A 27534-nucleotide genomic window follows, 5' to 3' on the forward strand; every position below is an offset into this window, starting at 1 on the left:
TTGGGAGTCCCATAGGGCGGCGCACAATTGCCCCAGCATCGTCCGGTTTTGGCCGGTCATTGTAAAATAAGATTTTTTTCTTAACTGACTTGCTAGTTACATAAAGGTAAAAAAGAAAATGGTATATATATATATTGTTATTTTATTGTGTTACTTTTAAATGTTTTACTTTAGTTCATTTTAGGTTCATATTTTCTTAACTCTATTTTTTTTTTAAACTGCATTGTTGGTTAAGGGCTTGTAAGTAAGCATTTCAAGGTAAGGTGTTGTATTCAGTGTATGTGACAAAAAAATATGATTTGATTTGTATGGTCTGATTTGAAGTTAACTTTTACACTATGCTATTAATCAACAACACAGATTTGAATTCAACCCTAGGTGTCCTTTCAACATTTCAAGACATTGTGAAACTTAACAGGTGGGTGCTGAATAGACCAGTACATAACATACATTTAACATAACATTTTATTGACTTACTTCAATAAACACTTTGCAGCCTTTGGGCCCTGTTCATGGGATAAGTAAAGAAAAACATGCAAAGGTTAAAATGTTGTGGAATTACTGGTCAGGCTCTAGATTGGTTTATAAATTACCTATCAAATCGTTCACAATGTGTAATGGCGGATGGTTGTAAATCTGAGTCCGTAGAGGTGTGCTCAGGTGTTCCGCAAGGTTCTATTTTGGGCCCACTGTTGTTCATTTTGTATATCAACAACATTTGGGATCTTATTGAAAAAGCGGGTGTTCATTTTTATGCAGATGATACTGTTCTTTATTCAAGTGGTTGTAGTTTATCTTTCACTTTTGAAAATGCCCAAAGAGCATTTAACATCATACAACAGAATCTGTATGATTTAAAGCTGGTACTAAATTCAGGTAAAACAAAAGGCATGGTATTTTCAAATGCCAGGCATGTTACTGGACATACTATAGAGCAAGTTAAAGTGTGTGGGTTGATGATAAACTGAGCTTCACCGTGCATGTAGAGAACTTGATAAGGAAGCTCAAGCTGAGAATAGGTTTTTATTACCAGCATAAGGCTTGTTTTTCTTTTGTGGCCAGGAAGGAGCTGGCGGTTTTAGATTTTAGTGATGTTATATATATGCAGGCCTCAACCACTATCCTGAGAGCACCCGATTCAGTGTATCATGCAGCCCTCAGGTTCATTACAAATCAAAAACGTCTAACACATCATTGTGATCTCTACAGCGCTGTTGGCTGGTCGTCATTGACCTTGCGTAAAGCTTAAACACGGATATACACTGATTTATAAGGCCATACTGGGTAAAATGCCATTTTCTCTCTGTTCTTTTTAGTCAGGTCGGTAAATAAATATAATTTACGGTCCCATTCTCCTTTGCTTCTGACAGCACCAAAAATTACAACAGGTCATGGTAGAAATAGTTTAGTTACTTAACTTCGTAGTCTTGGAATTCTCTCCTGAACATTTCAAAATGTGATGATCTAGTTTCGTTGGTGGAGTCCCTCTTGGGGCTAGGGGGCAGAATTTTCACTTTTGGATAAATAGCCTGCCCAATTTCAACTTCCTGCTACTCATGCCAAGAATATAAGATATGCATATTATTCATAGATTTGGATAGAAAACACTCTGACATTTCTAAAACTGTTCGAATCATCTCTGTGAGTATAACAGAATTTATGTAGCAGGCAAAACCCCGAGGACTAACCGTTCAGCTTTTTTTTTTTTTTTGAGGTCTGTCTGTTCAGGAACTGGTTTTCAGTTCCTACCGCTTCCACTGGATGTCACCAGTCTTTGGAATTTGGTTGAGGTTATTCCTTTGTGCAATGAAGAAGTAGGCCAACTAGGAACTGGGTAACACTGTTGAGAGTTGCGCAAGACATGAAAAGTAGCGCTGGTTTGTTTTCATTCCTGTATTGAACACAAATAGACCCGTCTTAACACTTTTTTGGTTACTACATGATTCCATGTGTTATTTCATAGTTTTGATGTCTTCACAACTATTCTACAATGTAGAAAAATAAAGAAAAAAAACATTGAGTAGGTCTGTCCAAACTCTTGACTGGTTATGTAAATTCCCACAGTTGACATTGCATGTCAGAGCAAAAACCAAGCCATGAGGTCAAAAGGAATTGTCCGTAGAGCTCCGAGACAGGATTGTGTCGAGGCACAGAACTGGGGAATGGTACCGAAATATTTCTGTAGCATTGAAGGTCCCGAAGAACACAGTGGCCTCCATCATTCTTAAATGGAAGAAGTTTAGAACAACCAAGACTCTTCCTAGAGTTGGCCGCCCAGCCAAACTGAGCAAGTGGGGGAGAAGGGCGTTGGTCAGGGAGGTGAACAAGAACCTGGTGGTCACTCTAACAGTTCTCCAGAGTTCCTCTGTGGAGATGGGAGAACCTTCCACAAGGACAACCATCTCTGCAGCACTCCACCAATCAGGCCTTTATGGTAAAGTGGCCAGATGGAAGCCCCTCCTCATTAAGGCACGATAGCCCACTTGGAGTTTGCCAAAAGGCACCTAAAGGACTCTGACCATGAGAAACAAGATTCTCTGGTCTGATGAAACCAATATGGAACTCTTTGTCCAGAATGCCAAGTGTCACGTCTGGAAGAACCCTGACACAATCCCTACGGTGAAGCATGGTAGTGGCAGCATCATGCTGTGGCAGTTTTTCAGCAGCAGGGACTAGGAGACTAGTAAGGATCGAGGAAAAGAAGAACAGAGCAAAGTACAGAAAGACCCTTGATGAAAACCTGCTCCAGAGCGCTGAAGACCTCAGACTGGGGAGAAGGTTCACCTTCCAACAGGACAATGACATTAGGCACACCGCCAAGACAATGCAGGAGTGTCTTAGGAACAAATCTCTCAATGTCCTTGAGTGGCCCAGCCAGAGCCCAGACTTGAACCCGAATGTCCTTGAGCCCGGACTTGAACATCGGGTTCAGCGACGCTCCCCATCCAACTTGAGGCTCTGCAGAAAAGACTGGGAGAAACTCCCCAAATACAGGTGTGCCAAGCATGTAGTGTCATAACCAAGAAGACTCGAGGCTATAATCGCTGCCAAAGTTGTGATATTAAAAGCCTCCACACGGTTTGAAGTTTGGATGATACTGTGGGAGTTCAACCACTTTCAGATCGCTTGCATTGTTCAAGATGACCACATTCCTACAGGGAAATAGATACGAACACATAAGAACACCAACAATGAATTAAAAGCATAATAACATCTTATGGTTTCAAATCTCACTTCTCATAAAAAAAAAAATATTCTCATTCCTTTTTGTTTGTTAGAAATATAATTGTCATTGTCTATCATTCTGTTTGAGGAACAAGTCGTTAACTAGTGTACTAAGTCTCCTCTCCAACAGTTTGACTCATACCATCAAATGATCCTTTCCCCTCCTGACCTGCGTAGTACACCATCTGTAGTCTTCTCCTGGTCAAGAAAGACACACAAATCCTTACATTTAACCCTTCAAATATTTTGTTCATGCAAGTTGCGTGTTCGTCCCTTTCATAGTGAACGCACTTACAAATTTGTAACACATGATACAAAATGGATGACATTCTACACGATCGTGGTTTAGCTAGACTACTTTCAAAACTACTGGCTGAAACTTTACAAAACCTCTGTAGCATCAATGTAACTGAAACTGTTATCTGGCTATGCTTGCAAGGGCCAGTAGATCTTCCTGCACTTGTGACCAGACTGAAAACCAGTTACAGCGTGTAACTGTACAAACTTATCCACAGTTTGAAATGTTGCCAATTAATTGGATCCTTTGCGCAAACCGGTTTATATGTAGTCAAGCGGGCGGTCACGTGTTTATAGTGCAAAGGAAAGCGCAGGGAAGGAAGCGTTAGGTTAGCAACAGAGGGACGCAGGCTACCGTTGTGCCTTGACCCAGAGTCACATTGTTTTATGCAGATTCTTGGCAATGCATTTATATAAAAACATTTTTAAAAAACTCTTGGGACTTGATTCAAATAATGTGATTTTATTTACCTATTCACCAGTTTTTAGAAATAATAGTTGACAATAATTTTTTTTCTTTTCATGTTTGTGTGTGATGGCAATTTTCTTTTAACCACACATTTGCAACATTGATTCTGCAAAGGGCTTTTAATTCATGACATCAAGTTTTGGAATTTAATTTCTAAAAGGTTTCACAAATAACATTCGTCAAATAATCAACACACTTGATTTTGATCACGTGCACGTTTTGTGACGATACACAACATTGAAAATATATGCATTGGTTTCAAGTAAAACCAACTTCCCCCAAAAAAATACAAAAAAAAAAAATCATAAAGTTCATTAATTTCCAAGTGAGTGTTATAATAAATACTCATCATTCAAAAAGAGTTTGCCTTGTGACAGTGACCTGACAACAGTGGCTTTCCAATTGGTGTCACAATACAGAGGGGAAAAGAGACATTTTGCTATCAGCTCACACTTTCTTCTAGCCCGGGTGTCGCAAATCTGTTTATTCTCCTGCCAATTGCATTGTTTTCCATGACAATGAGTGACAGGGACTTTGGGATGATGGCACAGAGAAACTGGCACCCAGGCTAACTTTCTTCAACATTATTGCTCAGTCTGAAAGCAGCATATCACACACTAGTGGGAAAGGTGTCAGTTGTCATTTTGTTGTGTTTGTTAGCTAGACCTACATTTACATTTGTTGAGGAACATCCTTCCAGTTTGTGAGACTTACTACAGGAAACCAACTCTAAATTGGAACGGTTTCAGTGATTCGAAAAATACAAATTGCATATTAAAATATCACCATGACAACAAAATCATAGAATGTCAGCCAGATCACAAGCCGTTTGAAATAAAATACGCAGCTATGTTAATAATAATATATATATATTTTTTTAAAAGGGTGCCAATTTAGCAAATCAGATGTGGCATGATTAGGAACATAACTTGGAATTAGTGATGAATATCTAACAGAAGGCCAACAGTGGGAAAAGTCGATACAAAAGGAAAAAAAACCAACAAAAAAAACCAACCAACTCGCTGTAGTTTAATTATTTTAACTTATAGACTGGGTGAGCTGATCAAGTATACCAGTTATTTTTCTGACGTAATCATATGTACAATAAGAGCCTTTCTTCCGTCTTAGAAACGTACTCCAGAAACAGTCAGTGTTTTTGCTTTGCCTCCTACTCACAAACATACCTTTGGGAGGGTGTGTGACTGACAGTGCATGGTGGGGTCATCCATCATCAGTTCCCATTATAAAAATGTACGTACCTTTTTGAAATACATCATCTGCTAAATAGATCAAATTACAAACAGTACCTGAACCAGCAAATGCACATCACACACACCAACCAACCGTGTCAGGGAGTTGAGAACTACATTTCAAATTTTTAGTTCAACTAGTCATTTAATTACATTTTGCAGTAGCTCGCCGGTAGTTTAATTAAATTCAAATCTTGGTAGTGTTTTCAGTAGCGTTGTAGCTAACTACTGGAACTACACACTACTGTTTTTTTTTTGTTGCAACAAGTTAAAATGTGTTAAGTAGGCATGAACATGCTTTCTTTTTCAGAATCAGACCTGCCCAATTCTTAAAAGCTTTTGTTTAATTTGTAGTTTGCCATTTCAGATTCAGATATTTTTCACCAAGTTTGTAGTAAACTACTTTCTCCTAAGTAACTTTTGTTAAGCTGTGTTTTCCTTAAGGGTAACTTTAGCATAGCTTAACTTCTTCCAGTGTGAAGTAATTGGTAAACTATAGTTTCATAGTAGCTTGTCCAACACTACCAACCAACCAACATACAATGTAAAGTGGGAGTGGCAACAGTCGGTGACTTTCAGGTGAGTGGATGGATTGGACGACACAAATTATTTTGTCCATCTACGATGACGGAACGGACATTAATGTCTATAGAGACATAATGATGACAGCTAGCTAGTGAGATAAAGAGACATAATGATGACAGATAGTTAGCTATTGATAAGAGACATAATGACAAATAGCTAGCTATTGATAGAAGAGACATAATGATGACAGCTAGCTAGCGAGAGAACAGCGGTCCAGTGGCCATAGTGATGACAGCTAGCTAGCGAGGGAACAGCGGTCCAGTGGCCATAGTGATGGCAGCTAGCTAGCGAGGGAACAGCGGTCCAGTGGCCATAGTGATGGCAGCTAGCTAGCGAGAGAACAGCGGTCGAGTGGCCATAGTGATGGCAGCTAGCTAGCGAGGGAACAGCGGTCCAGTGGCCATAGTGATGGCAGCTAGCTAGCGAGAGAACAGCGGTCGAGTGGCTAGTGATGGCAGCTAGCTAGCGAGGGAACAGCGGTCCAGTGGCTAGTGATGGCAGCTAGCTAGCGAGAGAACAGCGGTCGAGTGGCTAGTGATGGCAGCTAGCTAGCGAGGGAACAGCGGTCGAGTGGCTAGTGATGGCAGCTAGCTAGCGAGAGAACAGCGGTCAAGTGGCTAGTGATGGCAGCTAGCTAGCAAGGGAACAGCGGTCCAGTGGCTAGTGAACCGCTGGTACTGGACATTACAGAGACAAAGTTGCATAGTCACTCCCAAGACCATAATTATCAAGGTCTCAGTAAGGTATTGTTTTACCTTCACGTATTAAAACACTGGATTCACGGTCCAGAAGGTTTGCACGTAGAAATGTAATGAATAGAGCAGACACTGACTCCTGAATCTATATGACAGGCAATCCTATCTGTTCTACACTATACATATTATTTTTTTTTTTTACATCTGAACTTTTCACTATGTCCTGTAACATTTCTCCCTCCTGAACAGACCACCTTCCACGTTAGAGCAATGAGGTGTCTGTCCTGTCTGTCTGGGGTGACCTGAACTAATGATACAGCAATGAGAGGTTATAACAGCTGATGTCAACAGTTAACTTATGACAGCGAATGTCAACTTATGATACCCCTATGAGAGGTTATAACCAACAGATACACTCAAGAAAGCGTATGAGACAGCTAAGAAAGCTTACGTCAACTTATGTTATGATATACACGAAGAGAAAAGAAATACAACTGGCTAGTCATGGTGTAGTAAGGGGTTTAAACTGTGTGTGACTAAGGGCCCCTAGAGTTTAATATCAATCATATTATCAAGTGAACTCAAGCCATTCAATCCCTTTACTACATAGATCCACACTGTAATAGATCCTTACTAAGACCCCCCCCCCCCCCGCTCCTTTACACTGCCTAATATACCATGTCCACGTCCCAAATGCCCCCCCCCCCCGTTCCCTACATAGTGCACTACTTTTGACCGAGGCCCATAAATAGTGCACGATGTAGGTAATAGGTGTCCATTTGAGAGGCAGTATACAGTATGTCATCCAATAGTGGAGGCCTCTACACACACACACACACAACACTCAGTTGGTTCAGTGGCACGGTCGATAAAAAGGCATTTATGTTGTTGCTACCACTTCCAGAACTGGCAGCAGTTACATCGTATTATATAATGCTTTTGGATTGTACAACACTAACTAAGAAAATGGTTTGTTGTTTGTTTATTAATTAAAAAAAAAAAAAAATTATAAGTCGATGATGACATCGTTGATTGCGACGTCGTCCTCCCTCCCAGATACACGTTGTGGATCGGTCCTGCTATAAACTCTTTCATAATGTGATTTCCTGTTCTAACTTGTTGTTGTTTTACTGTTGCGCTGGTCCCGTTCTCATAGCCCGTCCATTTTAACTAACACAGCAGAGTTCAGTAAAGAAAAGAACCCTACAGGTTGACAAACGCAGCTCTTCTCCTTGGCAGTAGTGGCGTCTTGGAAATTAGAACTACGCTGCTCCACAATACTGTTGTTGTTCTTTGATGAAAGACCGTTGAGTTAACTGATGCTGAGCTGAGCGAAACCCATCAGCTTGACATCATCAGGGATCTCGGACTCATCTATGCCAGATGCCTGAGAGGAAAAAAGGAGAACGGAAAAAAAACATTATTTTATTCTCATTTCTCACTGTCCTCATAGGCTGTTGCACAGGACATAGAGTTACAGTGCCTTGCGAAAGTATTCGGCCCCCTTGAACTTTGCAATCTTTTGCCACATTTCAGGCTTCAAACATAAAGATATAAAACTGTATTTTTTTGTGAAGAATCAACAACAAGTGGGACACAATCATGAAGTGGAACGACATTTATTGGATATTTCAAACTTTTTTAACAAATCAAAAACTGAAAAATTGGGCATGCAAAATTATTCAGCCCCTTTACTTTCAGTGCAGCAAACTCTCTCCAGAAGTTCAGTGAGGATCTCTGAATGATCCAATGTTGACCTAAATGACTAATGATGATAAATACAATCCACCTGTGTGTAATCAAGTCTCCGTATAAATGCACCTGCACTGTGATAGTCTCAGAGGTCCGTTAAAAGCGCAGAGAGCATCATGAAGAACAAGGAACACACCAGGCAGGTCCGAGATACTGTTGTGAAGAAGTTTAAAGCCGGATTTGGATACAAAAAGATTTCCCAAGCTTTAAACATTCCAAGGAGCACTGTGCAAGCGCTAATATTGAAATGGAAGGAGTATCAGACCACTGCAAATCTACCAAGACCTGGCCGTCCCTCTAAACTTTCAGCTCATACAAGGAGAAGACTGATCAGAGATGCAGCCAAGAGGCCCATGATCACTCTGGATGAACTGCAGAGATCTACAGCTGAGGTGGGAGACTCTGTCCATAGGACAACAATCAGTCGTATATTGCACAAATCTTGCCATTATGGAAGAGTGGCAAGAAGAAAGCAATTTCTTAAAGATATCCATAAAAAGTGTTGTTTAAAGTTTGCCACAAGCTACCTGGGAGACACACCAAACATGTGGAAGAAGGTGCTCTGGTCAGATGAAACCAAAATTGAACTTTTTGGCAACAATGCAAAACGTTATGTTTGGCGTAAAAGCAACACAGCTCATCACCCTGAACACACCATCCCCACTGTCAAACATGGTGGTGGCAGCATCATGGTTTGGGCCTGCTTTTCTTCAGCAGGGACAGGGAAGATGGTTAAAATTGATGGGAAGATGGATGGAGCCAAATACAGGACCATTCTGGAAGAAAAACTGATGGAGTCTGCAAAAGACCTGAGACTGGGACGGAGATTTGTCTTCCAACAAGACAATGATCCAAAACATAAAGCAAAATCTACAATGGAATGGTTCAAAAATAAACATATCCAGGTGTTAGAATGGCCAAGTCAAAGTCCAGATCTGAATCCAATCGAGAATCTGTGGAAAGAACTGAAAACTGCTGTTCACAAATGCTCTCCATCCAACCTCACTGAGCTCGAGCTGTTTTGCAAGGAGGAATGGGAAAAAATGTCAGTCTCTCGATGTGCAAAACTGATAGAGACATACCCCAAGCGACTTACAGCTGTAATCGCAGCAAAAGGTGGCGCTACAAAGTATTAACTTAAGGGGGCTGAATAATTTTGCGCGCCCAATTTTTTTTTGTTAAAAAAGTTTGAAATATCCAATAAATGTCGTTCCACTTCATGATTGTGTCCCACTTGTTGTTGATTCTTCACAAAAAAATACAGTTTTATATCTTTATGTTTGAAGCCTGAAATGTGGCAAAAGGTCACAAAGTTCAAGGGGGCCGAATACTTTCGCAAGGCACTGTATTTCAATAGGACAATGGAGGGTTTAGCAAACTTACCAGTTTGAAAGTGACATTTTTATTGTTGAGAGGATCATCAACAATCTTCTGCAAATTGGCAGCAACTGGAAAGAACCCAGAGATGAAAGCAGGAGTTACTGAGGAGTCATTGAAAAAACGCCATAATTTCAGCCATCTCTGCCCGAAACTCTGAACAATGGTGGCCTTTGTATGACTTATCCTAGGTTTCTCACTCACCGACCACTAAGTCTTTCCCATCCACCAGTCCTGCTGAAACTAACTCCTGAGAAACTCCATCAGCTGAGTCTGAGAGAGAGAGAGTAATGTTTACAGTTCATTTTTTGTTTATTTAACTTTGGCTTTATCATCCATTTCACTTGCTTTGGCAATGTAAACATATGTTTCCCATGCCAATAAATCGCCTAGAATTGAATCGAGAGAGACAGAAGCGAGAGAAAGCAAGAGAGAGGATTGTTGACACAAGCGTACAATAAAAGACAGCGTCCCCCTCTTGACTCCGGTTCAACATAAGATCAGAATAAAACCTTGTGATGTTTTAAAAAAATCTTTAAAAAAAACAAACACACAAAACACCTACCTCTTCCAGGCATAAACTCAAAACGGATGTCATTCAGTTCTTTCTTCAAGTTTCTGGGAGAGGAAAGTTAGAATTGGTTATTAGAACGTTAAGGTATGTGGCATATAATAATAATAATATAATAATAATAATAATATAATAATAATATAATATATATAATAGAAAAAGCATGGGAAACATCCACTAGGTCCGTTTTCTCTAAAAACAATGCGTTCCAGGGACAGACAAGCTACGGCCCTCCCTCCAATGCGTTCCAGGGACAGACAAGCTACGGCCCTCCCTCCAATGCGTTCCAGGGACAGACAAGCTACGGCCCTCCCTCCAATGCGTTCCAGGGACAGACAAGCTACGGCCCTCCCTCCAATGCGTTCCAGGGACAGACAAGCTACGGCCCTCCCTCCAATGCGTTCCAGGGACAGACAAGCTACGGCCCTCCCTCCAATGCGTTCCAGGGACAGACAAGCTACGGCCCTCCCTCCAATGCGTTCCAGGGACAGACAAGCTACGGCCCTCCCTCCAATGCGTTCCAGGGACAGACAAGCTACGGCCCTCCCTCCAATGCGTTCCAGGGACAGACAAGCTACGGCCCTCCCTCCAATGCGTTCCAGGGACAGACAAGCTACGGCCCTCCCTCCAATGCGTTCCAGGGACAGACAAGCTACGGCCCTCCCTCCAATGCGTTCCAGGGACAGACAAGCTACGGCCCTCCCTCCAATGCGTTCCAGGGACAGACAAGCTACGGCCCTCCCTCCAATGCGTTCCAGGGACAGACAAGCTACGGCCCTCCCTCCAATGCGTTCCAGGGACAGACAAGCTACGGCCCTCCCTCCAATGCGTTCCAGGGACAGACAAGCTACGGCCCTCCCTCCAATGTGTTCCAGGGACAGACAAGCTACGGCCCTCCCTCCAATGGGTTCCAGGGACAGACAAGCTACGGCCCTCCCTCCAATGCGTTCCAGGGACAGACAAGCTACGGCCCTCCCTCCAATGCGTTTCAGGGACAGACAAGCTACGGCCCTCCCTCCAATGCGTTCCAGGGACAGACAAGCTACGGCCCTCCCTCCAATGCGTTTCAGGGACAGACAAGCTACGGCCCTCCCTCCAATGCGTTCCAGGGACAGACAAGCTACGGCCCTCCCTCCAATGCGTTCCAGGGACAGACAAGCTACGGCCCTCCCTCCAATGCGTTCCAGGGACAGACAAGCTACGGCCCTCCCTCCAATGGGTTCCAGGGACAGACAAGCTACGGCCCTCCCTCCAATGTGTTCCAGGGACAGACACCCTGGAGGACCACAAATTAAAACTAGCACTTGGGGACTGAATCACTGTCATATCAGTGAAGCATCGGAGGAACTGGTCAGTAAACATCCCCATGGACCAGCATCGGTCCATAGACCAGGGGTTGAAGACCCCTGCACCAAATGATACATACCTCAACCTCAACACCAGGCTGATGGGGACTTTGGTGGTGGAGGCGGCAGCGGGGTCCTGGGCTGGAACATCCCCCTGGATCAGGGTGGCCTCGTCTGGCTTGTCCTTGTCCTGCCCTGCCCCTCCTGGACGGAGCAGACTGGGCGAACCATCCTCTGGAGGGAAAATCTGAGGAGAACCAGAGAAAGATAAACTCCTACTGTATCAGGAAGAGATTCAATAACCATTTAAATGCGAATGTGGTTGTCTTACCTAGTTACCTTAAGATGAATGCTCTGGATAAGAGCATCAGCTAAATGATTTAAAATGGAAAAGGCCATTTCACACTGCATTCACTTAACCCAAGGAGTAAGGAGACTGTCAGCTCAGTGCAGGGTGAACGTGGCTGTAGATACTTATGACAAGTCTTATAATGCATTATGAACGCGCCATAGTGCATTATACCTGTATGCCTTCAGTAAAGTGTTACGTCATCAACTACATTTAACACACAGTTTTTTTTTGGGGGGGGGGGGGGGGGGGGGTAGATAAAAGAGAGACTTCGATCAAAGCATTTGGCAATAATTCTTCTAATTCAAATTTCATGCAAATTTCATGCACAACTAAAAGCCCCTATTGTTTCAGCAATGAAGATAGAAAACAAGTTTGAGGTGTTCTGATTTCATACCAACACCAGGGCTTACCTCGATGCAGCCATCTTTCACTCTGGGAGACTAGAATGGAATACGACAAAGATTAACAGACATCAGAAGAACACACAATTCATTATATCCCCCCCCCCCCCCCCCCCCCCACACACACACACAGTAACAGGTTTGATTGAACATCTGATTGATTGATTTAGTTGATTGAGTCCCAGGTGGTATTGAACCACTACAGGGCTATAGTAAGGCTACAGCTAGGAGACCTGGGTTCAAATACGACTTCAAATCATTTTGAAATACTTAACCTGGGCTTGATTGAGCTTGCCAAGGAACAATGACACCAATAGAATAGTAGCAAAAGCACAACCCACTCCGGGCAGGCTAGAGAAAACCCTAAGGGCCGGTTCCCCGGACACAGATTAACCCTAGTCCTAGACAAAAAAAAAAAAAAAACACTTCAGATACAGAATCTCCATTGAGGAAACTTTGTAGCCCAGGACTAGGCTGAACAATCAGTGTCCGGGGGTAAACATCCCTGTAAGCATTTGAGCTAGTATTTAAAAGCCAGGTCAGGCTAGCGAGGGGTGAGGTAGTCTCACCCGTAGAGCTGCCACAGCAGCCTGGCCCTCTTCACTCTCCATGTCCAACTCGTCATCACTCCACTCCCACTCCCCGTCCTCGGTCTTATGGAGACGACCACTGGAACCAGGCACGCGACGCACCTGCATTAAATGTCACCACACACGCACGGTAACACACTAAGTCTTCAGCATGGCATTTTGAGGGAAAAAAAAACAAAACAAAACAGGCGACCATTCCCATGATCTCACCACATAAAAACAGGCAAACCAAACAAACCCATTGTGGACCATTTTCCTCCTCCTATACAGGAAGCCTCATTTGCACACACTGTACATAGGAGGGGAAAAAAAAGAAGTATACTATATTATTGACTGTATGTTTGTTTATTCCAATGTGTAACTCTGTGTTGTTTGTGTCGCACTGCTTTGCTTTATCTTGGCCAGGTTGCGGTTGTAAATGAGAAACTTGTTCTCAACTAGCCTTCTGCTCCTGAACAACCCACTGTTCCTAGACTGTCATTGTAAACTGACTTGCCTAGTTAAATAAAAGGTTAAATATTTATTTATAATTTTTAAATCCATCTAAAACGTAAACATGTATCTTTTAGCTCACACTAATATTAATCCCTGGAAACTTGAATAACTAATATATTTCCCCCTGTAGCGTCTATGTGGTGCATGATAGTGTCTATGTAGTGTCTATGTAGTGTCTATGTAGTGCATGATAGAGTCTATGTAGTGTCTATGTAGTGTCTATGTGGTGTCTATGTGGTGTGTGATAGCGTCTATGTGGTGCTTGATAGTGTCTATGTGGTGCTTGATAGCGTCTATGTGGTGCTTGATAGTGTCTATGTGGTGTGTGATAGCGTCTATGTGGTGCATGATAGCGTCTATGTGGTGCTTGATAGTGTCTATGTGGTGTGTGATAGTGTCTATGTAGTGTATGATAGCGTCTATGTGGTGCATGATAGCGTCTATGTGGTGCTTGATAGTGTCTATGTGGTGTGTGATAGCGTCTATGTGGTGCTTGATAGTGTCTATGTGGTGTGTGATAGCGTCTATGTGGTGCATGATAGTGTCTATGTGGTGCATGATAGCGTCTATGTGGTGCATGATAGCGTCTATGTAGTGTATGATAGCGTCTATGTGGTGTATGATAGCGTCTATGTAGTGTATGATAGCGTCTATGTGGTGCATGATAGCGTCTATGTAGTGCATGATAGCGTCTATGTGGTGTATGATAGCGTCTATGTGGTGCTTGATAGTGTCTATGTAGTGCATGATAGCGTCTATGTAGTGTCTATGTAGTGTCTATGTGGTGCATGATAGCATCTATGTAGTGCATGATAGTGTCTATGTAGTGCATGATAGCGTCTATGTAGTGTCTATGTAGTGTCTATGTGGTGCATGATAGCGTCTATGTGGTGCATGATAGCGTCTATGTAGTGTATGATAGCGTCTATGTGGTGTATGATAGCGTCTATGTGGTGCTTGATAGTGTCTATGTAGTGCATGATAGCGTCTATGTAGTGTCTATGTAGTGTCTATGTGGTGCATGATAGCATCTATGTAGTGCATGATAGTGTCTATGTAGTGCATGATAGCGTCTATGTAGTGTCTATGTAGTGTCTATGTGGTGCATGATAGCGTCTATGTGGTGCATGATAGCGTCTATGTGGTGCATGATAGCGTCTATGTGGTGCATGATAGCGTCTATGTGGTGCATGATAGCGTCTATGTGGTGCATGATAGCGTCTATGTGGTGCATGATAGCGTCTATGTGGTGCATGATAGCGTCTATGTGGTGCTTGATAGTGTCTATGTAGTGTATGATAGCGTCTATGTAGTGCATGATAGTGTCTATGTGGTGCATGATAGTGTCTATGTGGTGCATGATAGCGTCTATGTGGTGCATGATAGTGTCTATGTGGTGCATGATAGCGTCTATGTGGTGCATGATAGTGTCTATGTGGTGCATGATAGCGTCTATGTGGTGCATGATAGCGTCTATGTGGTGTATGATAGCGTCTATGTGGTGCATGATAGTGTCTATGTAGTGCATGATAGCGTCTATGTGGTGCATGATAGCGTCTATGTGGTGCATGATAGTGTCTATGTAGTGCATGATAGCGTCTATGTGGTGTATGATAGCGTCTATGTGGTGCATGATAGTGTCTATGTGGTGCATGATAGCGTCTATGTGGTGCATGATAGCGTCTATGTGGTGCTTGATAGCGTCTATGTGGTGCTTGATAGCGTCTATGTGGTGCTTGATAGCGTCTATGTGGTGCTTGATAGCGTCTATGTGGTGCTTGATAGCGTCTATGTGGTGCATGATAGCGTCTATGTAGTGTATGATAGCGTCTATGTGGTGCATGATAGCGTCTATGTAGTGCATGATAGCGTCTATGTGGTGCATGATAGTGTCTATGTAGTGCATGATAGCGTCTATGTAGTGCATGATAGCGTCTATGTAGTGTATGATAGCGTCTATGTAGTGCATGATAGCGTCTATGTGGTGCATGATAGCGTCTATGTGGTGCATGATAGCGTCTATGTAGTGCATGATAGCGTCTATGTGGTGCATGATAGTGTCTATGTAGTGCATGATAGCGTCTATGTGGTGCATGATAGCGTCTATGTGGTGCATGATAGCGTCTATGTGGTGCATGATAGCGTCTATGTGGTGCATGATAGCGTCTATGTGGTGCATGATAGCGTCTATGTGGTGCATGATAGCGTCTATGTAGTGCATGATAGCGTCTATGTAGTGCATGATAGCATCTATGTAGTGCATGATAGCGTCTATGTAGTGCATGATAGCGTCTATGTAGTGTATGATAGCGTCTATGTGGTGCATGATAGCGTCTATGTGGTGCATGATAGCGTCTATGTGGTGCATGATAGCGTCTATGTGGTGCATGATAGTGTCTGTGGTGCATGATAGCGTCTATGTGGTGCATGATAGCGTCTGTGGTGCATGATAGCGTCTATGTGGTGCATGATAGCGTCTGTGGTGCATGATAGTGTCTATGTAGTGCATGATAGCGTCTATGTGGTGCATGATAGCGTCTATGTGGTGCATGATAGTGTCTATGTAGTGCATGATAGCGTCTATGTGGTGCATGATAGCGTCTATGTAGTGCATGATAGCGTCTATGTGGTGCATGATAGTGTCTGTGGTGCATGATAGCGTCTATGTAGTGTATGATAGCGTCTATGTAGTGCATGATAGCGTCTATGTAGTGCATGATAGCGTCTATGTAGTGCATGATAGCGTCTATGTGGTGTATGATAGCGTCTATGTAGTGTATGATAGCGTCTATGTGGTGCATGATAGCGTCTGTGGTGCATGATAGCGTCTATGTGGTGCATGATAGTGTCTATGTAGTGCATGATAGCGTCTATGTGGTGCATGATAGCGTCTATGTGGTGCATGATAGTGTCTATGTGGTGCATGATAGCGTCTATGTGGTGCATGATAGCGTCTATGTGGTGCATGATAGTGTCTATGTGGTGCATGATAGCGTCTATGTGGTGCATGATAGCGTCTATGTGGTGCATGATAGCGTCTATGTGGTGCATGATAGCGTCTATGTGGTGCTTGATAGCGTCTATGTGGTGCTTGATAGCGTCTATGTGGTGCTTGATAGCGTCTATGTGGTGCATGATAGTGTCTATGTGGTGCATGATAGCGTCTATGTGGTGCATGATAGCGTCTATGTGGTGCTTGATAGCGTCTATGTGGTGCTTGATAGCGTCTATGTGGTGCTTGATAGCGTCTATGTGGTGCTTGATAGCGTCTATGTGGTGCTTGATAGCGTCTATGTGGTGCATGATAGCGTCTATGTGGTGCATGATAGCGTCTATGTGGTGCATGATAGTGTCTATGTAGTGTATGATAGTGTCTATGTAGTGCATGATAGCGTCTATGTGGTGCTTGATAGCGTCTATGTGGTGCTTGATAGCGTCTATGTGGTGCTTGATAGCGTCTATGTGGTGCATGATAGTGTCTATGTGGTGCATGATAGCGTCTATGTGGTGCATGATAGCGTCTATGTGGTGCTTGATAGCGTCTATGTGGTGCTTGATAGCGTCTATGTGGTGCTTGATAGCGTCTATGTGGTGCTTGATAGCGTCTATGTGGTGCTTGATAGCGTCTATGTGGTGCATGATAGCGTCTATGTAGTGTATGATAGCGTCTATGTGGTGCATGATAGCGTCTATGTAGTGCATGATAGCGTCTATGTGGTGCATGATAGTGTCTATGTAGTGCATGATAGCGTCTATGTAGTGCATGATAGCGTCTATGTAGTGTATGATAGCGTCTATGTAGTGCATGATAGCGTCTATGTGGTGCATGATAGCGTCTATGTGGTGCATGATAGCGTCTATGTAGTGCATGATAGCGTCTATGTGGTGCATGATAGCGTCTATGTAGTGCATGATAGCGTCTATGTGGTGCATGATAGCGTCTATGTAGTGTATGATAGCGTCTATGTAGTGTATGATAGCGTCTATGTAGTGCATGATAGCGTCTATGTAGTGCATGATAGCGTCTATGTAGTGTATGATAGCGTCTATGTGGTGCATGATAGCGTCTATGTGGTGCATGATAGCGTCTATGTGGTGCATGATAGCGTCTATGTGGTGCATGATAGCGTCTATGTGGTGCATGATAGCGTCTATGTGGTGCATGATAGCGTCTATGTAGTGCATGATAGCGTCTATGTAGTGCATGATAGCATCTATGTAGTGCATGATAGCGTCTATGTAGTGCATGATAGCGTCTATGTAGTGTATGATAGCGTCTATGTGGTGCATGATAGCGTCTATGTGGTGCATGATAGCGTCTATGTGGTGCATGATAGCGTCTATGTGGTGCATGATAGTGTCTGTGGTGCATGATAGCGTCTATGTGGTGCATGATAGCGTCTGTGGTGCATGATAGCGTCTATGTGGTGCATGATAGCGTCTGTGGTGCATGATAGTGTCTATGTAGTGCATGATAGCGTCTATGTGGTGCATGATAGCGTCTATGTGGTGCATGATAGTGTCTATGTAGTGCATGATAGCGTCTATGTGGTGCATGATAGCGTCTATGTAGTGCATGATAGCGTCTATGTGGTGCATGATAGTGTCTGTGGTGCATGATAGCGTCTATGTAGTGTATGATAGCGTCTATGTAGTGCATGATAGCGTCTATGTAGTGCATGATAGCGTCTATGTAGTGCATGATAGCGTCTATGTGGTGTATGATAGCGTCTATGTAGTGTATGATAGCGTCTATGTGGTGCATGATAGCGTCTGTGGTGCATGATAGCGTCTATGTGGTGCATGATAGTGTCTATGTAGTGCATGATAGCGTCTATGTGGTGCATGATAGCGTCTATGTGGTGCATGATAGTGTCTATGTGGTGCATGATAGCGTCTATGTGGTGCATGATAGCGTCTATGTGGTGCATGATAGTGTCTATGTGGTGCATGATAGCGTCTATGTGGTGCATGATAGCGTCTATGTGGTGCATGATAGCGTCTATGTGGTGCATGATAGCGTCTATGTAGTGTATGATAGCGTCTATGTGGTGCATGATAGCGTCTATGTGGTGCATGATAGCGTCTATGTGGTGCATGATAGCGTCTATGTGGTGCATGATAGCGTCTATGTGGTGCATGATAGCGTCTGTGGTGCATGATAGCGTCTATGTAGTGCATGATAGCGTCTATGTGGTGCATGATAGCGTCTATGTGGTGCATGATAGCGTCTATGTGGTGCATGATAGCGTCTATGTAGTGCATGATAGCGTCTATGTAGTGCGTGATAGTGTCTATGTGGTGCGTGATAGCGTCTATGTAGTGCATGATAGCGTCTATGTGGTGCATGATAGTGTCTATGTGGTGCATGATAGCGTCTATGTGGTGCATGATAGCGTCTATGTGGTGCATGATAGCGTCTATGTGGTGCATGATAGCGTCTATGTGGTGCATGATAGCGTCTATGTAGTGCATGATAGCGTCTATGTGGTGCATGATAGCGTCTATGTAGTGCATGATAGCGTCTATGTGGTGCATGATAGCGTCTATGTGGTGCATGATAGTGTCTATGTGGTGCATGATAGTGTCTATGTGGTGCATGATAGCGTCTATGTGGTGCATGATAGCGTCTATGTGGTGTATGATAGCGTCTATGTAGTGCATGATAGCATCTATGTGGTGCATGATAGCGTCTATGTGGTGCATGATAGTGTCTATGTGGTGCATGATAGCGTCTATGTGGTGCATGAGTGTCTGTGGTGCATGATAGCGTCTATGTGGTGCATGATAGCGTCTATGTGGTGCATGATAGCGTCTATGTGGTGCATGATAGCGTCTATGTGGTGCATGATAGCGTCTATGTGGTGCATGATAGCGTCTATGTGGTGCATGATAGCGTCTATGTGGTGCATGATAGCGTCTATGTGGTGCATGATAGCGTCTATGTGGTGCATGATAGCGTCTATGTGGTGCATGATAGTGTCTATGTAGTGCGTGATAGTGTCTATGTGGTGTGTGATAGCGTCTATGTAGTGCATGATAGCGTCTATGTAGTGCGTGATAGTGTCTATGTGGTGCGTGATAGCGTCTATGTAGTGCATGATAGCGTCTATGTGGTGCATGATAGTGTCTATGTGGTGCATGATAGCGTCTATGTGGTGCATGATAGCGTCTATGTAGTGCATTATAGCGTCTATGTGGTGCATGATAGCGTCTATGTGGTGCATGATAGTGTCTGTGGTGCATGATAGTGTCTATGTGGTGTGTGATAGCGTCTATGTGGTGCATGATAGCGTCTATGTGGTGCATGATAGCGTCTATGTGGTGCATGATAGCGTCTATGTGGTGCATGATAGCGTCTATGTGGTGCATGATAGCGTCTATGTGGTGCATGATAGCGTCTATGTGGTGCTTGATAGTGTCTATGTAGTGTATGATAGCGTCTATGTAGTGTATGATAGCGTCTATGTAGTGTTTGATAGTGTCTATGTAGTGTTTGATAGCGTCTATGTAGTGTATGATAGCGTCTATGTAGTGTATGATAGCGTCTATGTAGTGTATGATAGCTTCTATGTAGTGTATGATAGCGTCTATGTAGTGTATGATAGCGTCTATGTAGTGTATGATAGCGTCTATGTAGTGCATGATAGCTTCTATGTAGTGTATGATAGCGTCTATGTAGTGTATGATAGCGTCTATGTAGTGTTTGATAGCGTCTATGTAGTGTCTATGTAGTGTTTGATAGTGTCCAGGGGGATGCAAAAATTACACAACGTTAATATAGAACAGCGATAGAGTACAGCAGATCTGAGCGTCATGTGGGGTCCACTATACACATCAAGGGGTTGTCGTCGTACCCGTTTGGATCGGTCTCCTATCGATGGACCCTTCTGAAGCAGCTTCTCTTCCAAGTATTCATTATTCTGCGAGACAGAGGCAGACAGAGAGATTAAAAAGCACATGGACGACAACATAACATGGTTTTGTATTATCCCCCCCCCCTGTTAACAGCATGCATCTTGTAAATGTTCCTGTCCCCTACAGATGTATACGTGGGCTTTACCTTTGCTTTCGTGAAGAATTTGTGTTTCAGCAGCTCAGCAGCAGTTGGTCTGAAAGACAACACACAATGTGCTTTAATACTGCAGGACATTAACAGCACACAATGTGCTTTAATACTGCAGGACATTAACAGCACACAACGTGCTTTACCACTGCAGGACAGGAAGGACATCCGATTAGGTAAGAGAACCCACTCAACTAGAAAATGGGATTGAGAATGGTTGAGACCCAGAATAAGACTGGATGACTAATAGGAGTATCGTCTTTCTGGCGCACCACACAAAGGACAAATGGTAACTTGGGAGAAATGGTGTCACGGTGGAATTAGTTTACTAATAGCAGGAGGCACCAAACCTGTTGTTAACACATCTGATTAGTAGAATCACATTGGTTAGATTAGCTTTGGAGCAAAAGTCTGAACTGGGAAAGCTCTCCAGGAATACCCCCTGATAGAATGTAGATACGGTACTGCCAGTTGATTTGACAGAATGTAGATACGGTACTGCCAGTTGATTTGATAGAATGTAGATACGGTACTGCCAGTTGATTTGATAGAATGTAGATACGGTACTGCCAGTTGATTTGATAGAATGTAGATACCGTACTGCCAGTTGATTTGATAGAATGTAGATACGGTACTGCCAGTTGATTTGATAGACTGTAGATACCGTACTGCCAGTTGATTTGATAGACTGTAGATACGGTACTGCCAGTTGATTTGATAGACTGTAGATACGGTACTGCCAGTTGATTTGATAGAATGTAGATACGGTACTGCCAGTTGATTTGATAGAATGTAGATACGGTACTGCCAGTTGATTTGATAGAATGTAGATACGGTACTGCCAGTTGATTTGATAGAATGTAGATACGGTACTGCCAGTTGATTTGATAGAATGTAGATACGGTACTGCCAGTTGATTTGATAGAATGTAGATACGGTACTGCCAGTTGATTTGATAGAATGTAGATACGGTACTGCCAGTTGATTTGATAGAATGTAGATACGGTACTGCCAGTTGATTTGATAGAATGTAGATACGGTACTGCCAGTTGATTTGATAGAATGTAGATACGGTACTGCCAGTTGATTTGATAGAATGTAGATACGGTACTGCCAGTTGATTTGATAGAATGAAGATACGGTACTGCCAGTTGATTTGATAGACTGTAGATACGGTACTGCCAGTTGATTTGATAGAATGTAGATACGGTACTGCCAGTTGATTTGATAGAATGTAGATACGGTACTGCCAGTTGATTTGATAGAATGTAGATACGGTACTGCCAGTTGATTTGATAGAATGTAGATACGGTACTGCCAGTTGATTTGATAGAATGTAGATACGGTACTGCCAGTTGATTTGATAGACTGTAGATACGGTACTGCCAGTTGATTTGATAGAATGTAGATACGGTACTGCCAGTTGATTTGATAGAATGTAGATACGGTACTGCCAAGTCAGTGGTCCTTTGTGGGCTCAGTTGGTTAGACTTGAGCCAGCAACGTCGGGTTTTGTGGGTTTAATTCCCACTGGGGTTACATACAAAAAAAAAATTATAAACTGACTGTGCAATGTCATGACTTTTCCATTACTTTGAACTAAATTTCCATTGCCAACAATTGACGGCATCTCTACGTACATATAAATAATGTGTGTGATGTGGTATCGACACTGGGAGGCTTCTCTCTGATACCATGTACCATCCATCACACGTTGTTGAGCAAGAGACTTAATAACCCCCACAAAGTCCCAGAGCCGTCATTGAAATGTTTTTTTTTTTTTAACTAGGCAAGTCAGTTAAGAACAAATTATTATTTTCAATGACGGTCTAGGAACAGTGGGTTAACTGCCTGTTCAGGGGCAGAACGACAGATTTGTACCTTGTCAGCTCGGGGATTTGAACTTGCAACCTTCCGGTTACTAGTCCAAATCAACTAGGCTACCCTGCCGTCCCAAATTAGAATTTGTTCTTAACTGACTTGCCTAGTTAAATAAAAGGTCAAAAAAACAAAACAAAGTAGAATACCTGTTAGACAACTGTATAAAACACATGGTCAACCCTCAGTCTGGAGAGTTACTGGATGTGCAGGCTTTTGATCACACCCTGCTCAAACACATCAGAGACAGTTTATCAAGGTGCAGTTGAACAGATCATTTCTGGGTAATGGAATACAAGCCTGCATCCATTAGCTCTCCCGGAGGATGGTTGACCACTCTTGATGTAAAACATTTCAACATTACAACCAAATATACCTTTTATACCTTTTGAAATAATTGGCCCATTCAATATATATCAAAGATCAAGTGGCTAAGGTGGGCTACAAGTATTTTTAATTCAGCTGAAGCAAACCCACACATTTTCTTCAGGAAATATTTATCTTAGCTACCTTGGAAGTGTTTACTTTGCAGGCTGACTAGCCCAAATCAACTGGCAGTACCGTATCTACATTCTATCAAATCAACTGGCAGTACCGTATCTACATCCTATCAAATCAACTGGCAGTACGGTATCTACATTCTATCAAATCAACTGGCAGTACCGTATCTACATTCTATCAAATCAACTGGAAGTACGGTATCTACATTCTATCAAATCAACTGGCAGTACCGTATCTACATTCTATCAAATCAACTGGCAGTACCGTATCTACATTCTATCAAATCAACTGGCAGTACCGTATCTACATTCTATCAAATCAACTGGCAGTACCGTATCTGCATTCTATCAAATCAACTGGCAGTACCGTATCTACATTCTATCAAATCAACTGGCTGTACCGCATCTACATTCTATCAAATCAACTGGCAGTACGGTATCTACATTCTATCAAATCAACTGGCAGTACCGTTAATCAACTTTGTATAACCTTATCCGCAATTTTTATTTAACCTTTATTTAAACTAGGCAGTTAAGAACAAATTCTTATTGACACTGACGGCCTAGGAACAGTGGGTTAACTGCCTTGTTCAGGGGCAGAACGACAGATTGTCAGCTCGGGGATTCGATCTAGAAACCTTTCGGTTACCGCCTCCACGCTCTAACCACTAGACTCCCTGCCGCCTCCACGCTCTAACCACTAGACTCCCTGCCGCCTCCACGCTCTAACCACTAGACTCCCTGCCGCCTCCACGCTCTAACCACTAGACTCCCTGCCGCCTCCACGCTCTAACCACTAGACTCCCTGCCGCCTCGACGCTCTAACCAGACTCCCTGCCGCCTCCACGCTCTAACCACTAGACTCCCTGCCGCCTCGACGCTCTAACCAGACTCCCTGCCGCCTCCACGCTCTAACCACTAGACTCCCTGCCGCCTCGACGCTCTAACCAGACTCCCTGCCGCCTCCATGCTCTAACCACTAGACTCCCTGCCGCCTCGACGCTCTAACCAGACTCCCTGCCGCCTCCACGCTCTAACCACTAGACTCCCTGCCGCCTCCACGCTCTAACCACTACTCCCTGCCGCCTCCACGCTCTAACCACTAGACTCCCTGCCGCCTCGACGCTCTAACCAGACTCCCTGCCGCCTCCACGCTCTAACCACTAGACTCCCTGCCGCCTCGACGCTCTAACCAGACTCCCTGCCGCCTCCACGCTCTAACCACTAGACTCCCTGCCGCCTCGACGCTCTAACCACTAGACTCCCTGCCGCCTCCACGCTCTAACCACTAGACTCCCTGCCGCCTCCACGCTCTAACCCATAGACTCCCTGCCGTCTCCACGCTCTAACCACTAGACTCCCTGCCGCCTCCACGCTCTAACCACTAGACTCCCTGCCGCCTCGACGCTCTAACCAGACTCCCTGCCGCCTCCACGCTCTAACCACTAGACTCCCTGCCGCCTCCACGCTCTAACCACTAGACTCCCTGCCGCCTCGACGCTCTAACCACTAGACTCCCTGCCGCCTCGACGCTCTAACCAGACTCCCTGCCACCTCTACACTCTAACCACTAGACTCCCTGCCGCCTCTACACTCTAACCACTAGACTCCCTGCCGCCTCGACGCTCTAACCACTACTCCCTGCCGCCTCCACGCTCTAACCACTAGACTCCCTGCCGCCTCCACGCTCTAACCACTAGACTCCCTGCCGCCTCCACGCTCTAACCACTAGACTCCCTGCCGCCTCCACGCTCTAACCACTAGACTCCCTGCCGCCTCCACGCTCTAACCAGACTCCCTGCCGCCTCCACGCTCTAACCACTAGACTCCCTGCCGCCTCCACGCTCTAACCACTAGACTCCCTGCCGCCTCCACGCTCTAACCACTAGACTCCCTGCCGCCTCCACGCTCTAACCACTAGACTCCCTGCCGCCTCCACACTCTAACCAGACTCCCTGCCGCCTCCACGCTCTAACCACTAGACTCCCTGCCGCCTCCACGCTCTAACCACTACTCCCTGCCGCCTCGACGCTCTAACCACTAGACTCCCTGCCGCCTCCACGCTCTAACCAGACTCCCTGCCGCCTCCACGCTCTAACCACTAGACTCCCTGCCGCCTCCACACTCTAACCACTAGACTCCCTGCCGCCTCCACGCTCTAACCACTAGACTCCCTGCCGCCTCCACGCTCTAACCACTAGACTCCCTGCCGCCTCCACGCTCTAACCACTAGACTCCCTGCCGCCTCCACACTCTAACCAGACTCCCTGCCGCCTCGACGCTCTAACCACTAGACTCCCTGCCGCCTCCACGCTCTAACCACTACTCCCTGCCGCCTCGACGCTCTAACCACTAGACTCCCTGCCGCCTCCACGCTCTAACCAGACTCCCTGCCGCCTCCACGCTCTAACCACTAGACTCCCTGCCGCCTCCACGCTCTAACCACTAGACTCCCTGCCGCCTCCACGCTCTAACCACTAGACTCCCTGCCGCCTCCACGCTCTAACCACTAGACTCCCTGCCGCCTCCACGCTCTAACCACTAGACTCCCTGCCGCCTCCACGCTCTAACCACTAGACTCCCTGCCGCCTCCACGCTCTAACCAGACTCCCTGCCGCCTCGACGCTCTAACCACTACTCCCTGCCGCCTCCACGCTCTAACCACTAGACTCCCTGCCGCCTCGACGCTCTAACCAGACTCCCTGCCGCCTCCACGCTCTAACCACTAGACTCCCTGCCGCCTCCACGCTCTAACCACTAGACTCCCTGCCGCCTCCACGCTCTAACCACTAGACTCCCTGCCGCCTCCACGCTCTAACCACTAGACTCCCTGCCGCCTCCACGCTCTAACCACTAGACTCCCTGCCGCCTCCACGCTCTAACCACTAGACTCCCTGCCGCCTCGACGCTCTAACCAGACTCCCTGCCGCCTCGACGCTCTAACCAGACTCCCTGCCGCCTCCACGCTCTAACCACTAGACTCCCTGCCGCCTCCACGCTCTAACCACTAGACTCCCTGCCGCCTCCACGCTCTAACCACTAGACTCCCTGCCGCCTCCACGCTCTAACCACTAGACTCCCTGCCGCCTCCACGCTCTAACCACTAGACTCCCTGCCGCCTCCACGCTCTAACCACTAGACTCCCTGCCGCCTCCACGCTCTAACCAGACTCCCTGCCGCCTCCACGCTCTAACCAGACTCCCTGCCGCCTCCACGCTCTAACCAGACTCCCTGCCGCCTCGACGCTCTAACCACTAGACTCCCTGCCGCCTCCACGCTCTAACCAGACTCCCTGCCACCTCTACACTCTAACCACTACTCCCTGCCGCCTCGACGCTCTAACCACTACTCCCTGCCGCCTCGACGCTCTAACCACTAGACTCCCTGCCGCCTCGACGCTCTAACCAGACTCCCTGCCGCCTCCACGCTCTAACCACTAGACTCCCTGCCGCCTCGACGCTCTAACCACTACTCCCTGCCGCCTCCACGCTCTAACCACTAGACTCCCTGCCGCCTCGACGCTCTAACCACTAGACTCCCTGCCGCCTCGACGCTCTAACCACTACTCCCTGCCGCCTCCACGCTCTAACCACTAGACTCCCTGCCGCCTCCACGCTCTAACCAGACTCCCTGCCGCCTCCACGCTCTAACCAGACTCCCTGCCGCCTCCACGCTCTAACCAGACTCCCTGCCGCCTCCACGCTCTAACCAGACTCCCTGCCGCCTCGACGCTCTAACCACTAGACTCCCTGCCGCCTCGACGCTCTAACCACTAGACTCCCTGCCGCCTCGACGCTCTAACCACTAGACTCCCTGCCGCCTCGACGCTCTAACCAGACTCCCTGCCGCCTCCACGCTCTAACCACTAGACTCCCTGCCGCCTCGACGCTCTAACCAGACTCCCTGCCGCCTCCACGCTCTAACCACTAGACTCCCTGCCGCCTCGACGCTCTAACCACTAGACTCCCTGCCGCCTCGACGCTCTAACCAGACTCCCTGCCGCCTCCACGCTCTAACCACTAGACTCCCTGCCGCCTCCACGCTCTAACCACTAGACTCCCTGCCGCCTCCACGCTCTAACCACTAGACTCCCTGCCGCCTCGACGCTCTAACCACTAGACTCCCTGCCGCCTCGACGCTCTAACCACTACTCCCTGCCGCCTCCACGCTCTAACCACTAGACTCCCTGCCGCCTCCACGCTCTAACCACTAGACTCCCTGCCGCCTCCACGCTCTAACCACTAGACTCCCTGCCGCCTCCACGCTCTAACCACTAGACTCCCTGCCGCCTCCACGCTCTAACCACTAGACTCCCTGCCGCCTCCACGCTCTAACCAGACTCCCTGCCGCCTCCACGCTCTAACCAGACTCCCTGCCGCCTCCACGCTCTAACCAGACTCCCTGCCGCCTCCACGCTCTAACCAGACTCCCTGCCGCCTCCACGCTCTAACCACTAGACTCCCTGCCGCCTCCACGCTCTAACCACTAGACTCCCTGCCGCCTCCACGCTCTAACCACTAGACTCCCTGCCGCCTCCACGCTCTAACCAGACTCCCTGCCGCCTCCACGCTCTAACCACTAGACTCCCTGCCGCCTCCACGCTCTAACCAGACTCCCTGCCGCCTCGACGCTCTAACCACTAGACTCCCTGCCGCCTCGACGCTCTAACCACTAGACTCCCTGCC

General features: G+C 45.8%; 1 protein-coding gene and 1 long non-coding RNA gene across 2 annotated transcripts in view; both read right to left on the bottom strand.

The window, feature by feature from the left end:
- Positions 1 to 1878: 1878 nt before the first annotated feature.
- On the bottom strand, positions 1879 to 3635 carry LOC149982174 (uncharacterized). The gene is made up of 3 exons (XR_016482702.1): positions 3521 to 3635; positions 3368 to 3423; positions 1879 to 3152 (listed from the first exon to the last, which is right to left on the bottom strand). It is a non-coding gene; the product is annotated as an uncharacterized LOC149982174 (long non-coding RNA).
- A 460-nt stretch (positions 3636 to 4095) lies between these two features.
- The window catches only part of LOC110530836 (serine/threonine-protein kinase OSR1), a 34459-nt gene continuing 11020 nt past the window's right edge, over positions 4096 to 27534 (bottom strand). The window contains exons 9-17 of the mRNA XM_036986603.2: positions 20469 to 20517; positions 20263 to 20328; positions 12890 to 13012; positions 12330 to 12359; positions 11648 to 11814; positions 10216 to 10268; positions 9855 to 9923; positions 9657 to 9721; positions 4096 to 7908 (exon numbers count right to left, since the gene is read on the bottom strand). Coding sequence (XP_036842498.2) covers positions 7834 to 7908; positions 9657 to 9721; positions 9855 to 9923; positions 10216 to 10268; positions 11648 to 11814; positions 12330 to 12359; positions 12890 to 13012; positions 20263 to 20328; positions 20469 to 20517 — 697 coding nt within the window. The 3' untranslated portion in view covers positions 4096 to 7833. The remainder of the gene's footprint in view (positions 7909 to 9656; positions 9722 to 9854; positions 9924 to 10215; positions 10269 to 11647; positions 11815 to 12329; positions 12360 to 12889; positions 13013 to 20262; positions 20329 to 20468; positions 20518 to 27534) is intronic.

This window comes from Oncorhynchus mykiss, chromosome 8, assembly GCF_057628025.1.
Source record: "Oncorhynchus mykiss isolate SJ-2025 chromosome 8, ASM5762802v1, whole genome shotgun sequence".
Lineage (NCBI taxonomy): Eukaryota > Metazoa > Chordata > Actinopteri > Salmoniformes > Salmonidae > Oncorhynchus > Oncorhynchus mykiss.